The 12,601-nt window shown below is 59.2% G+C and overlaps 1 protein-coding gene across 1 annotated transcript in view; it reads left to right on the forward strand.

The window, feature by feature from the left end:
- ADAMTS7 (ADAM metallopeptidase with thrombospondin type 1 motif 7) overlaps positions 1–12,601 on the forward strand; it is a 56,308-nt gene that overhangs the window by 35,030 nt on the left and 8,677 nt on the right. Inside the window, exons 9-16 of the mRNA XM_043922538.1 lie at positions 4,419–4,563; positions 5,346–5,438; positions 5,830–5,975; positions 7,343–7,512; positions 7,747–7,880; positions 8,824–8,944; positions 10,311–10,555; positions 10,788–10,929. Of these exons, the coding sequence (XP_043778473.1) occupies positions 4,419–4,563; positions 5,346–5,438; positions 5,830–5,975; positions 7,343–7,512; positions 7,747–7,880; positions 8,824–8,944; positions 10,311–10,555; positions 10,788–10,929 (1,196 nt within the window). The remainder of the gene's footprint in view (positions 1–4,418; positions 4,564–5,345; positions 5,439–5,829; positions 5,976–7,342; positions 7,513–7,746; positions 7,881–8,823; positions 8,945–10,310; positions 10,556–10,787; positions 10,930–12,601) is intronic.

Genomic DNA, 12,601 nt, shown 5'->3' on the forward strand with positions numbered 1-12,601 from the left:
CCTGAGCGTTTCCAGTTTCCCTCTTCTGGGTGGTTTCTCTCCGCATGACTGGCTCTCAGCATTCAGTGCTGTAGTAAGTCAGCTGCTACTCGATCATCTGCTTTCCAGCTTCTAGAATTTTGCTGACATTTTTCATCTGCCATCATCACCTCTCCCTTGCCCCTTGCCCTTGTGGATTTATGCCTTGTTTATGTCTTTCCTGTCATCTTAGTGGGGTTCTGGAAGGGAGTGGAAATAACTCTGTATCTGCTCAATGGGCCATGTTTTTCTAGAAGTCCATTCACAAGGGTTTAAGCAGGGACATGACCAGGTTCATTATGGACGTGAGAGCGAGGACCCTGGCCTCTGATAGAAGAGGGATTATTGGGTGGAGAGGGGGACTAGAAGCAGGGAAGAGTTGACTTTGATGTTTAAGACCCTGGACTCTGGCCCAGGCATCTACCCGTGTTGGCAGACAAGTTACACTAATCCTTAAGCCTCCAAGACTGGGGATAATGATGGGACTGTGTCCCGGGTTGCTCTGAGGATTAAATGAGGAGGCATGTGAAGTGTGTAGCACAACGCTGGCCACATGCTTTGCATTCAGTGCCTGGTGACTGTTATCGCTGCTACCAAGCGATGTGATAAGGAGCTGAAGCAGGGACGTGGCCTGGCAGGGAGAGCCTGTTAGAAAATGATCCCAAGGGTCTGTCACCTCCCCCTTGGGGGCTGAAAATGAGAGAAGGGCTGGGAAATCAGAAGGGCAGCCACCCCTGAAGCACCCTGAGGGCTTTTTCCAGCTGTCCCCACCCATGGTGCTGCCCAGCACCCTGGCTTCAGGACAGACAGACACATGCATCTCTGTCTTCATTTGGCTGCTGGAATGCGTGAGGGACTTGCCTTGGGGCCTGGGGCGAGGGTGGGAGGAGAAGGTCAGAGCCTGAGCCAGCCAGGGCCTCCCAGAACCTCGGCACCAAGAAAAGCCGGACAGAATGCTGGCAGAGAGACAGACAGACACGTGGCCAATGAAGGGAGCTGGGGAGGGAGGGGAAGTTCCTCTCCCCAAGGGTGGCTGCACTCTCCTCTCTCCATCCCGGAGGGCCAGGCAGGCTGGGACAGAGGGTGTCATACCAACCTGTCCCCCAGCCCTTTGTCTCCTTGCTGGAGGTGGACGGAAGACAGGACAGGCCCCGCCTAGACAGGATGGGGACTGGAAGGGCAAGAGTCACAGAAGGAACGCACCAAGCGGGGTCTGGCGGTGTTTCCAGGATTTGACGGCATCTTAGAGCCACTCAGACCACCCACCCCACCCCCGTTCCCCCTGGACATGACACGCCTTTGCTTCCTGCAAATAGGTGTTCAGCGGGCCACACAGACCCAGACGTTACCGGATCCCACTTGGTCTCAAACTGTGCTGAAGGGAAAGTGGTAGGGGACGCAGTGTCCCTGTCCCTAAGCCCCTCACCACATGAGGAGGGCAGACATGTGACAAGTCCGGGTGATTAGCACTGTGGCAGAGAGCCCTGTGGGGTTCTGTGGGAATCTGGAGAGAGGCAGAGACATCATCTCTGAGAAGGAGCCCCAGAGCTGCTCTCTAAGGACTAAGGGAGCATCATGAGGAAGAAGGATGCTCTAGGTGGGTGCATGGCGTGGTCCAGGGCTGGCAGTGGGGGAACGTGGGTGGGATGGAGAATCATCAGGAGTTGGTAGTCAGACTAGAGGAAAGTTTCAACAAGACTGTGTTCACTGGCCAGTCCAAGAGGTCCACCTGAAGAACCTGAAGAGCCTTTCTGGGCCGAGCGTCACTTTAAGGGACCCTGCTGTTTCATAAGGGACCTCTCTTTTCATGAGCTACTACTTGGACCTGGAGCCAGGGAGGGAAGGCCCTGCTCGCTCATGTCTTTGCAGCCAGGGTTTCTGCAGGGAGAGAGGCAGGTCTGATCCAGTATCAGGCCCTTGTCCTCAGCATCCGGCGACTCCACAACCAGCCCCCAGCTGTGGGGAATGGAGAGGGCACACAGGTCTCTCCCAGGTGATGGGTAGCTCCTTGCAGTCCTTGAGGTTGGAGTGGCACTTCAGACTGGAGCCATTCACTGTCTGCTCTGACCCCATTTGGGGCTGCCCAGCCCTGCTATAATTAGAGGGGAAGGGCTGACGTGTATCAGCAGCTTGAGAAGCCTGGCGGTGAGCCAACCAGAGGAAGGAAGGGCCGGCTGCCGGCCACCCTCCTGTGTAACTTTTCCCAAGTAGATGCTGCTATTTATACCTCTGTTGCTTGGGATCACATAGGCTGCCTCAGCCTCTTGTAGTTGAGGATATGAAGGCTCAGAGAGGGTGAGGGATGGCCCAAGGCCACACAGCATCTGAAACTGGGCCTAGTAGAACTTGGGTTTGTAACTCCCAGTCAGCATCTGGGGCAGAATGTGGCTCTGATTCTGGTGGTGGGTCCTATAAAGATTCCCCCTTCCCCTACCAGAGCCCCTCAGCCTCACACACATATAAGGATGACCCTGAGAGGCTGTTGATGCCTGGCTTTCCAGCAGCAGGCTCACAGGAGCTTGATACACGGCATGTCAGCACTGGGTCCTGGCTGGAAAACTGAAGGGCTGGGTGTGCCCCAGGACCTGCTAGTGTGGGGCTGAGGCACATTGGACCCCAGTCAGAGGAGCCTGGCTGGTTCTGAATCAGCGGAGTGGGTGAACCCCCCAGTCGCATCTTATATTGTGTCCTGCTAGACGAAAAGGAGCCCCAGGGCCAGGTTGACCCTACACAGATGCACACAGACAGACGCACACACACCCACACAGACACCCCCCAACACACACACCCCTACACCCCTCAGCTGATGTTCGGCCCCAGGTTGCAGGTCCAGGGAGCCCCAGGATGAGGCGAGCAATCAGAAGCCTCCCTGCTCCCTGCCAGACCTCAGCTGCCGTGGTTTAGAACTTCTATTTGAGATGAAGTGTTTGAGGCAGGCTCATGATCAGATGGGAAGAGCTTTTCACTTAGGGAAGCCCAGCAAGTGGACGCGCGGGTGCTGGCAACCTGGCTGACATCACGTCCTGACCATCGCTGCACCCCCCACATGACCCAGGGCACATGACGCACTGCCGTGGGCCCTGGATGTGTAAGGAGATGGTGGTAGTAGGGTTCTCTGCTTGGGGGTTGCGAGGAGCAGATGAGAGGGTTCCCGCTCAGCACCCAGAGCCAGCCTGGCCTGCAGTCATCTAGGGCAGAAGGCTGGGTCCCACGCCTGCTCATATGCCCCATGCCCATCTTAGAGGGTCTGTTTCCAGCTAACACAAAGGGTCCAGGTGGCTCTGGGCGGTAGAGGGGCCCCCAGGGTCCTCAGTAGGAGTCTAGTCACTGATGCTCTGGGTGGAGCCCGAGCCCTGCCACCAGCCAGGGGCCTTGGGAGAACACACAGACCACCCTCCCTGGCCGGGGGATGTGACTCCTCTGAAATCTGGACTCCTGGATCCCAGGGGCTGACTGCCCCCCAGCCTCTCCCCACTCGGGCCTGCACATTGGCCCATTTCTCGAACCCTCCATGTTCTGCAGCCCCTCCGTGGCCCGTCGTGTCTCCTCCTTCCCACCTGGCCAGACCCCAGCATCCACCAGCTCTGCCCTTCTTCCCCCTGCCTCCCTCCATCCTATCCAGGACCCTCTGCTCATCCTGGCTCCCTGACCTGGCACCAGCCACCCTCCAGCCTCCCAGACTGGAAGACTAGGGGGTTTCTGCCTCCCCCAAGCTGCTTAGCTTGGGACCCCACATTCCACAGATCCTGCCACCCTCCTGTTGCAGCCAGGAGGGGGAAGAAGAAAATAAGGGAGTGACAGCGGCTGGCAGGCAGGGCTGCCCCTGGGCTGTCTCCCAGGTGGGTGGCCAGTTAGGGGCAGCCTGCAGGCTTTGGTCTTCACACAGATCCCCTTGGTCCCAGCCTGGGGGGGAAGGCTATTGTATCAGCTGTGACGTGATGCTCTCCAGATCCTGGACTGAGCGGGGGAGGAGGCACTCTGAGCAGGGTCACATGTGGGCTTAGTGGTCCAGAAGACTCCAGAGGGAAGGGCCTCTGGGCTGGATCTTGGGGAGGGAGGCCCCACGGTGGAGGAGTGGGGAGACTGTTGGGAGCAAAAGGGATGGTTTATGGAGAGGCCTAGCCCTGGGGGGTGGGATGAGTTATTTAAATAGCTGGAGTGCCCTGGAGATAGATGGGGAAGACTGGGAGCCTTTCATGCTAGGTTATGTCAAAAAACAGGCCCGGTGAGTAAGGAGGCTGGAGTTTTCCTATTCAGTTTCCCAAAGCTTTAAGCCCCTTCCCGCCTCTCCTGCCCTCCTGGACTGGTGAGGCCTCCTTGCTGGGTCTCTCAGGCTGCCCCCTTTAGAGCCCCAGGGGACAGGCAGCCCCTTACCCCACACTTTTGTCCCATCTCTGCAGCCGTGGGTGGGGCCTGTGCCTGGATGACCCTCCCACCAAGGATGTCATCGACTTCCCTTCCATACCGCCTGGCGTCCTCTACGATGTGGGCCACCAGTGCCGCCTCCAATACGGGGCCTACTCTGCCTTCTGCGATGACATGGACGTGAGTGTGGTGGGGGTGGGGTTGTGTGGACCTGGGGGTGAGGGGCAGCCCTCAGCAGCTGCAGACCCCTCCAAGCCAGGCTTGGTCCAGACATAATGCCCATGAGACATAAAGTGGCCTGTGGGAGAGGCCTCGGGTTGGGCGGCCCTAGACCCAGGTGTGCGTTTTGTGTGGGCCATTCACCAATAGTGGGACTTTGGGCAAGCCCCTTACCTACTGGGATTTTTTTGTGGCTCAGTTGGTAAAGAATCTGCCTACAATGCAGGAGACCCAGGTTCGACCCCTGGGTGGGGAAGATCCCCTGGAGAAGGGAACGGCAACCCACTCCAGTATTCTTGCCTGGAGAATTCCAGGGATAGAGGAGCCTGGTGGGCTATTGTCCACAAAACTGCAAAGAATTGGACATGACTGAGCGACTAATACCCTCCTACTGGAGCTAGATTGTAAGAGGTAAAATAAAATCTCTACTGTCACGTCCTGGGGAAGAGCACCTGAAGTGGTGGCCAAGGGCATGTCAGAGACACTGCGCTTCTAACCAGGGTGTCTCCGGATGGGGGGCTGGGGCTGGAGAGGTGTGGGTGAGCTGAGGACTGCGCTGAGCCACCAATCTGATGGTCTGGGGAAAGATAAGAAGGGACCTGTGGGGCTTCCACCTACAGACCCCACCATGTACCAGCCCCAAGGAGGGATTCCCAGGAGACGTGAGGAGGTGGCAAGGGGGCAGGGCAGGTGGAGGCGTAGGGGAGGAGGTGAGAGTGTGGCCTTTGTACTCCTCCTTGCAGAACGTCTGCCACACACTCTGGTGCTCCGTGGGGACCACCTGTCACTCCAAGCTGGATGCAGCTGTGGACGGTACCAGCTGTGGGGAGAGCAAGGTAGGGGAGCCCCAGTCCAGCTGCAGAGCAGGTGAGACACCTGCTGCGTCCATGCTCTGGGCTCGGCCTTGGTTCACAGACTCACTTGTGAGTCTTCGCCAACCCCCAGCCCTCTCTGGGCCAAGTTCCCATCTGCAGAATGGAGGCTTTGGGACAGAGCTTGATTGAACAATTCTCCAAGGTTCCTCCACCCTGGAGAGCCAGCATGTGAGCTCTGTTTTATTCTTTGTTCAACTCCACTGTGGGGGCTGTGTCTCAGGTGACTGGAAGTCAGCCTCCCCTAGCCCTTGGGGTCTTCCCCTCTGGGCCCTTCCAGGCCTTCCACCCACCTTGTTCTCACTAGGGTGAGGAGATTGGAGTGGGCTTGCTCTGCATTTGTCTGTCTTGGTAGTGGTGTCTGAATGGGGAGTGCGTTCCCGTGGGCTTCCGACCTGAGGCCGTGGACGGTGGCTGGTCTGGCTGGAGTGCTTGGTCCCTCTGCTCGCGGAGCTGTGGCGTGGGTGTGCAGAGCGCCGAGCGGCAGTGCACGCAGCCTGCGTGAGTACAGGGCACCCGGGGCAGGTGGGGTGGGGTGCCCTGAGCAGAGTCGGCAATTCAGTCTGTCCCAGTCTCCCGCTCTCAGAAGTATCCCCATGGAGGCCAAGCCCGCAGTGTCTAGAGCCACTTCGGGTCACTTCTAGGAGTGCCCTGGAGGCTAGTTGAGTCACCCCTGCTGACCCCATTGCAGAGAAAGGAACACCAAGGTTTGGAGAGTGGAACGACTCGTTAGAGGCCACACCACAAAGCAGCAGCTGATGGGTGGGAGGCAGGGAAGACAGTGGCTCAGAGCTTAGACCCTGAACCTTGGATGGATAGAGTTCAAATCCCCTCTCCTCTCCTCATGCAGCGGCCCTCTCTACCCCTTCTCAGGGCCTCAGTTTCCAGAGAAAGTATATGATAGGCAACAGCAGCGCCCATCCGGTAGAGTTGTCGTCATGGATAAATGCACTAAAGCTCTGCAGCTAATCTGTAGTAATCGCTCAGTAAATAGAGCCATGTAGTGACATTGGAGGTGCACATGGGTCCAAGATGAGACTGGGGACAGCTGGGAGAATTGGTCAGCCTGGGAGCGGTGCTGTGTGACCTGGGGTGAGTGGCTTCATCTCTCTGTGCCTCATTTCCCCATCTCAGAGGGGTGAGGAGAAGATTCAGGGAGATGCAGAGGTCCCCCTTCTGTGGACCGAGGAGGTGCTGGCACCTTCACCAGGCTGCCCCGGAGGGGATCATGGGATTCAGAGCCAGGGCCTTGTGGAGCTCCATGTTTATACCCCACCCTGCCTCCGGGCCTCTGGGTCTGAGCAGGGTGGAAGCAGTTGGGGTGGAGTTGGCGTTCAGGCTCTGGGCTGGGCCGGGGCCAAGGGGGCTTCCTTTTGACCTGGGTGGGGAGCTGCCACCCAGACCATGTCTGCCGACATGTGGGCTGTCAGGACGCCGGGTCTCACGGGCTGGAGATTGGGAATAGCCCTTCCAGCTGGTGCCAGTCATGTCTGTAGCTTAGCCCAGCCTCTCAATAACCCTCTGCAGAGGCAACCCCAGTCCCATTTTAGAGATGAGGAAACTGAGGCCTGAAGGGGTCCTGAGACTTGGCCAAGGTCACATAGCAGGTTGGGGGCAGAGCCCAGGCCTCGTGCTCCCACCTTCCCTGAGGTCCTTTCAAACAGGGAGACTGAGTCTGGGCTGAGGTGGGGGCGAGGGGGGGCGAGGGTGGCTGGTGGGCAGGGCAGCGGGAGCGGAGGTGGGAGCCGCGAATCTCCGGGTGCCGGGGTGTGGAGGAGCTGCTCGCTCCGAGGGCCCGCTTCTGGATTCAGGTGTGCAGTTGGCCCCACTGTCAGCGCTCACTCACCGCCCCCCCACCCACCCCACAGGCCCAAATACAAGGGCAAATACTGCGTGGGTGAGCGGAAGCGCTTCCGCCTGTGCAGCCTGCAGGCCTGCCCCGCCGGCCGCCCCTCCTTCCGCCAAGTCCAGTGCAGCCGCTTTGACGCCATGCTCTACAAGGGCCAGCTGCACACATGGGTGCCTGTGGTCAATGACGGTGAGTCCGGCCGTCCGCGGGGACACTGACGTCTGGGGGGCGGGGGTCCGAGGGCCCAAGGTTTGCCCAGTGACACAGGTGCTATCTGCGGGACTGCCACTCACTCCCTCCTGGCTCCTGGGGGCAGCCTTGCAGACACTACCAGCCCAGTGGAGCCCCCGGCCCGCCACTGATGCCCTTCGGGTGTGACTCCTGCCCTGCCTATCCCTCACGGCTCCTCTGCTTGGGCCCCAGTGAACCCCTGTGAGCTGCACTGCCGGCCCTCCAACGAGTACTTTGCTGAGAAGCTGCGGGACGCTGTGGTGGACGGCACCCCCTGCTACCAGGGTCAGGCCAGCCGTGACCTCTGCATCAATGGGATCTGCAAGGTGTGCCCGGCAAGGAAGAGGACCCCCTCTGCCTTCCTCCTGCTTCCCTCTGGCCACCCTCCCCAGGCTGTGCCACTGGGCTTCCCAGCTCTACCAGTGAAGCCCTTTGAGGGTCTCCCATTACCTCTCAGCAAAGTGCCCCCTAATCCTCCTGGGACCGGACCCCCCCACACACACCATCGGCCTCACCCTCAGTCTCTGTGACTGCACCACGGCCTGCCTGCCGTGGCTTCTGAGATCTGGCCTGGGCCGGCCCGGCCCCAGCCCGGAAACCAGAGCTCAGGCGGAGGCTCGACCTCCTGCTGGTTGAATGACCCTGGACGAACGTTTCCTCTGCGATAAGGGGACTGTCCGTCCAAGAATCCACGTCACAGGGTTAAATGGGGTCACTTATCGGGGATTGCCGTGCAGGGGCTCGGCCTGGCGGAGAACGCATCGGTGTTTGCTGACAATACTTAAAGACATTTCCAGCAGTGGCGGCGGCGGCGGCAGCTGCTTTCCCTGCCAGTGTCCTCTGCACTTTCTTGCCCCTGCTCCCCAGAGGGGAAGCTCCTGGGTGTAGAGGCCAGGGCTCAGATGAGGACCAGCAGAGAGCATTGATTCGTGTTTGGGGGAAATTGCTGTCCATGCTGGTCAGGAGCCCCTGTATGCCCGCTGCCCCGCCTGCTGGGGCCGTTTACACAGCTTTCCCTATCTCTCGTCCCGTTCAATCTCATAGCACATCTTCATGGTGGGGGTGGTTCCCCCTGTTTCACATCTGAGGAAACTGAGGCTCAGAGAGGTCAAGGGGTTTACTCAGGACTGGAGACCACAAGGGTGGTGGGCCCCTGCTCCATGCCCCGAGCACTCTCCTCCCCACCCTGGCAGGCCCCCGAGGCGAGGGCCAGAGAGGGCTTGCGGCCAGTGGCCCAGCACCAGGGGCCTTCCCTCCCGTGCGTTACAGAATGTGGGCTGTGACTTCGAGATCGACTCAGGTGCCGTCGAGGACCGCTGCGGCGTGTGCCATGGCAACGGCTCCACCTGTCACACCGTGAGCGGGACCTTCGAGGAGGCTGAGGGCCTGGGTATGGAGATGGACCACTGGTGTGGGGGCGGGGGGTGCTCTTGGCCTGGTAGCCCTTCTTTGTCTCCCTTGAGCCCTTGCCTGCGTCCTCCGTGGTCCCCACCGAGGCTAGCGCTGGGAAGCAGGCATGCTGCCTTGCTGGGTCCAGGATCCAGGCAGGAGTCAGGGCCCCCAGGCCTAGATGCAGAGACCTGCCCTCCCAGGGAGTCTGCTTGCCCCAGGGACTCCAGGCTGGGCTAATGAGTGGCCTTATGAAGCTTCAGAGAACCGCCCCCCACAGAGCTCCACTCCCGCACCCCAGGACCTGTTTTGCATACACTGTTTAAGTGCCGACTCTTTGCTGGGTGAGGGAGACACGGAGGTGAAGAGCTTACAGTCTCATCTTGTAGTGTGACAGACGCGGTGGAGGGGAGACCCAGAGGGGCTGTGAGAGCCCTGAAGATGAAGGTCCTGACCTGGGGAGGTCAGGGAAGACTTCCTGTGGGGAGTGGAAGTCGAGCTGAATCATGAAAGACTCAGCAAAGATGAGGAAAGACATTACACATGTAGGAAAGAGCTTGTGCCCAATGAAGCCTGGAAGCAAGAAAGAGCATGCTGTCTGGGGACCTGACTGTACAGAAGGCAGGGCTGCTACGGGGCTTTGAATGCGCAGCCAAGCAGCTTAGATTTCATTCCAGATAATGCAGCCCAGCGTGGTGGTCAAAGCTCAGACCTCAGAGCTTGATTCATATCCCAGCAGAGCCCTGGGGCAAGCTACATAAGGTCTCTGTGCCTTGGTGTCCTCGTCTGTAAAATGGGATAGCAGTAGTACCTGGTGGTACATAGGGTTGTTATACGTTTAAGGTTCTTGGGGTAATGCCAGGCACAGGTGCTGTGTGCTCTGCTTAGCCGACCAGTCGTGTCTGACTCTTTGCGACCCTGTGAACTATAGCTGTCCAGGCTCCTCTGCCCATGAGGACTCTCCAGGCAAGAATACTGGAGTGGGTTGCCATTCCCTTCTATAGACATAATGGATACTACTTAGCGAAAGAACAAAAACAGGCTTTATAGGCATGAGGAGGACGTTATCAGGAGAAAGGCCCGATCAATTGGATTTTTTAGAAAGGTTATGCTGGCCCCAGGTGTAGGGGTTAGGCCCAGCCCAGTGACTGACTGAAGTTTCTCAGAGAGCGGCCATCGGGCACGGGGGCAGGATTGTAGGACCCCTCCTGAGGCTGTGGTGACCTAGAACAGATCTAAGTAGGGAAGTCAGAATCTTAACGATGAAACCTTTGGCATCAGCAGGCAGGGGCAAGTGGGGAGAGGTGAGAGCAGACCGCAGCTCACCCTCTTCTTTTCACAACGTGTGCTCAACCCCTGGCCAACAGGGTATGTGGACGTGGGGTTGATCCCGGTGGGCGCCCGCGAGATCCGCATCGTGGAGGTGGCGGAGGCCGCCAACTTCCTGGCCCTGCGCAGCGAGGACCCGGATAAGTACTTCCTCAATGGCGGGTGGACCATCCAGTGGAATGGGGACTATGAAGTGGCGGGCACCACCTTCACGTACGCCCGCACAGGCAACTGGGAGAACCTCACATCCCCTGGCCCCACCGACGAGCCAGTCTGGATCCAGGTGACTACCTGCCGGGGCCAGGCCGGGGCGGGGCAGAGGTGGAGTGCGTGGGACCCAGCCCGGTGGCAGGAGTGAGCCCTGGGGCAGTCACGGAGCCTAGCTCTGAAACGGGCCCGTGGGGTAGCCCCAGGTCCCAGGGGTGGCGGAGGTTAGCTCCTTTAGGATGGGTGTCAGGCCTGGGTTGCGGGAGAGGCCTCCTCGTGCTCACAGGGCCCCCACCCCCCTGCCCCAGCTCCTGTTCCAGGAGAGCAACCCCGGGGTGCGCTACGAGTACATCATCCACAGGGAGGCGGGCGGCCACGACCACATCCAACCGCCCGAGTTCTCCTGGCGCTACGGACCCTGGTCCAAGTGCACAGTCACCTGCGGAACAGGTGAGGGGGTAGGCAGGGCCGCGGCCCGGCGGGGCCTTTGTCTCTGGGCAGTGAGGCCCGGCTTCAGCCTCTGACTCATTGCTTATTTGCGGGGCCGCTCTGAGCTTGGAATGCTGCTTCTGGGCCTCAGTTTCTTCATGGGGCTAGCAGTGGTCCTGTCTCATAGGTCCACTGGGAGAGTGATCAAGGTGAGGCAGGCACGGACATGGCACTTGGCCAGCTTGTGTGTCTCCTGCAGAGAGGCGCCAGCGGCCCCTCCCTCTTCTCGCTGCTCAGCTCTGACAGGTCCTATGCCAGCACTTCTGCCCCACACCTGGGACTTAACCACGTCATCCTCCTGGAGCCTTACCTGCATCCCCATCAGGATGGGCTCCTCCCCTCCTTCAGCTTCCCCAGGGACCGCTCCTCCGTGGGGCCCTTCTGTCTGTCCTGGGAGCCTGGAGCCTAACTCGTCTAGGCTGCTGCCCCCTGCCATGAGGAGGGTGAGGAGGAGGGGAAGAAAGATGACGGGGAGGGGCAGCCAGGACACGACAAGGATCTCCCCACCCCACTCTGAGCCTCTTAGCTCAGTGGCCCCATTATTCACCACATTTACTTATTTCTTTAAACTCTTTCTAAAATGTATAACAACTTGACACTGCCCTCCCCGTGGTTCCTTCCATCTCCCTGCCCATCCCCCTGCCCTCAGTGTTCTGGGGTCTCCGTATCAGGAATCTGGGACAGAGAGAGAGGTGTTTGGACATTCTTTGAAATGCTGTTATGATTATAAAGTGAGCAGTGACGCACTGAAGCTGGACAGAAACCTTCAGAAGCTGTCAGTATCATCCTTTCTAAGTGTTAAATTTACAAATGCGAAAACGAATACTTTTGATGAACCAGACACGGGGGAACTGTTTTCCAGCAAACTGGTGGCTCCCCACGTGGACAGAATGGAATGTGTTGAGCAGCGAGTGGCAGGATCCTGATGAGGGGTGGCTGGGGCAGTCAGGGTTTATGTGTCTCTGCAGTAAGAAGCCCCAGGGTGCACAGTCCAGGCTGGCGGCGGCATGGCCTGCCGTGTTTTTAGGGACCCCTCTCAGCCCCATCTTGCCCTCGTGTGTATCACAAGATGGCATCCTTGGCCCAGGCTTCTCGCCAGCTCTAGGTGGGAGGGAGAAGGGGCAAAGGGAGGGACTAGTGCCTTTTTCTCTCTGGCACGACTGTCCCAGACTCCCAAGCTGCAAGGGAACTGCAGTGGGGAGTGTTTGGCATTGTGACCTTGAACAAACCCAGCGTTCTGCTAGGCGGGAAGGAGAGGGTGGGGTGGGGTGGGGTGCGGTGGGGAGATGGGAGGCTCAGGGCAGGCTGAGTCCCTCTTCTGTGCTGTAGGGGAGCAGGGTGAAGGCAGAGCCTTCTGGAGCTGGTCCTGTCATTGGGCCTCACAGGTGTATTGGGTGGGGGAGGGAGCACAGCTGTGCAAAGGCCGAGGCAGGCGGTGCAGGGGGAGTGAAGGCCAGGAACCGTGACAAAGCCAGTAGGGGGCCATGGGGCCATGGGGGAGTGCCTAGCCGCACGAGCTGATGGATTTCTTCTTTACTGTTTCTGAGCACTGACCCTGCTGGGGGGTGGGGAGTAGACCCTGAGGGTTGCGCTCGGCTGTGGTTGGATTTAGCGCTAGCTGTGCTCTCGCCAC

Source organism: Cervus elaphus, chromosome 13, assembly GCF_910594005.1.
Source record: "Cervus elaphus chromosome 13, mCerEla1.1, whole genome shotgun sequence".
NCBI classification, from domain to species: domain Eukaryota; kingdom Metazoa; phylum Chordata; class Mammalia; order Artiodactyla; family Cervidae; genus Cervus; species Cervus elaphus.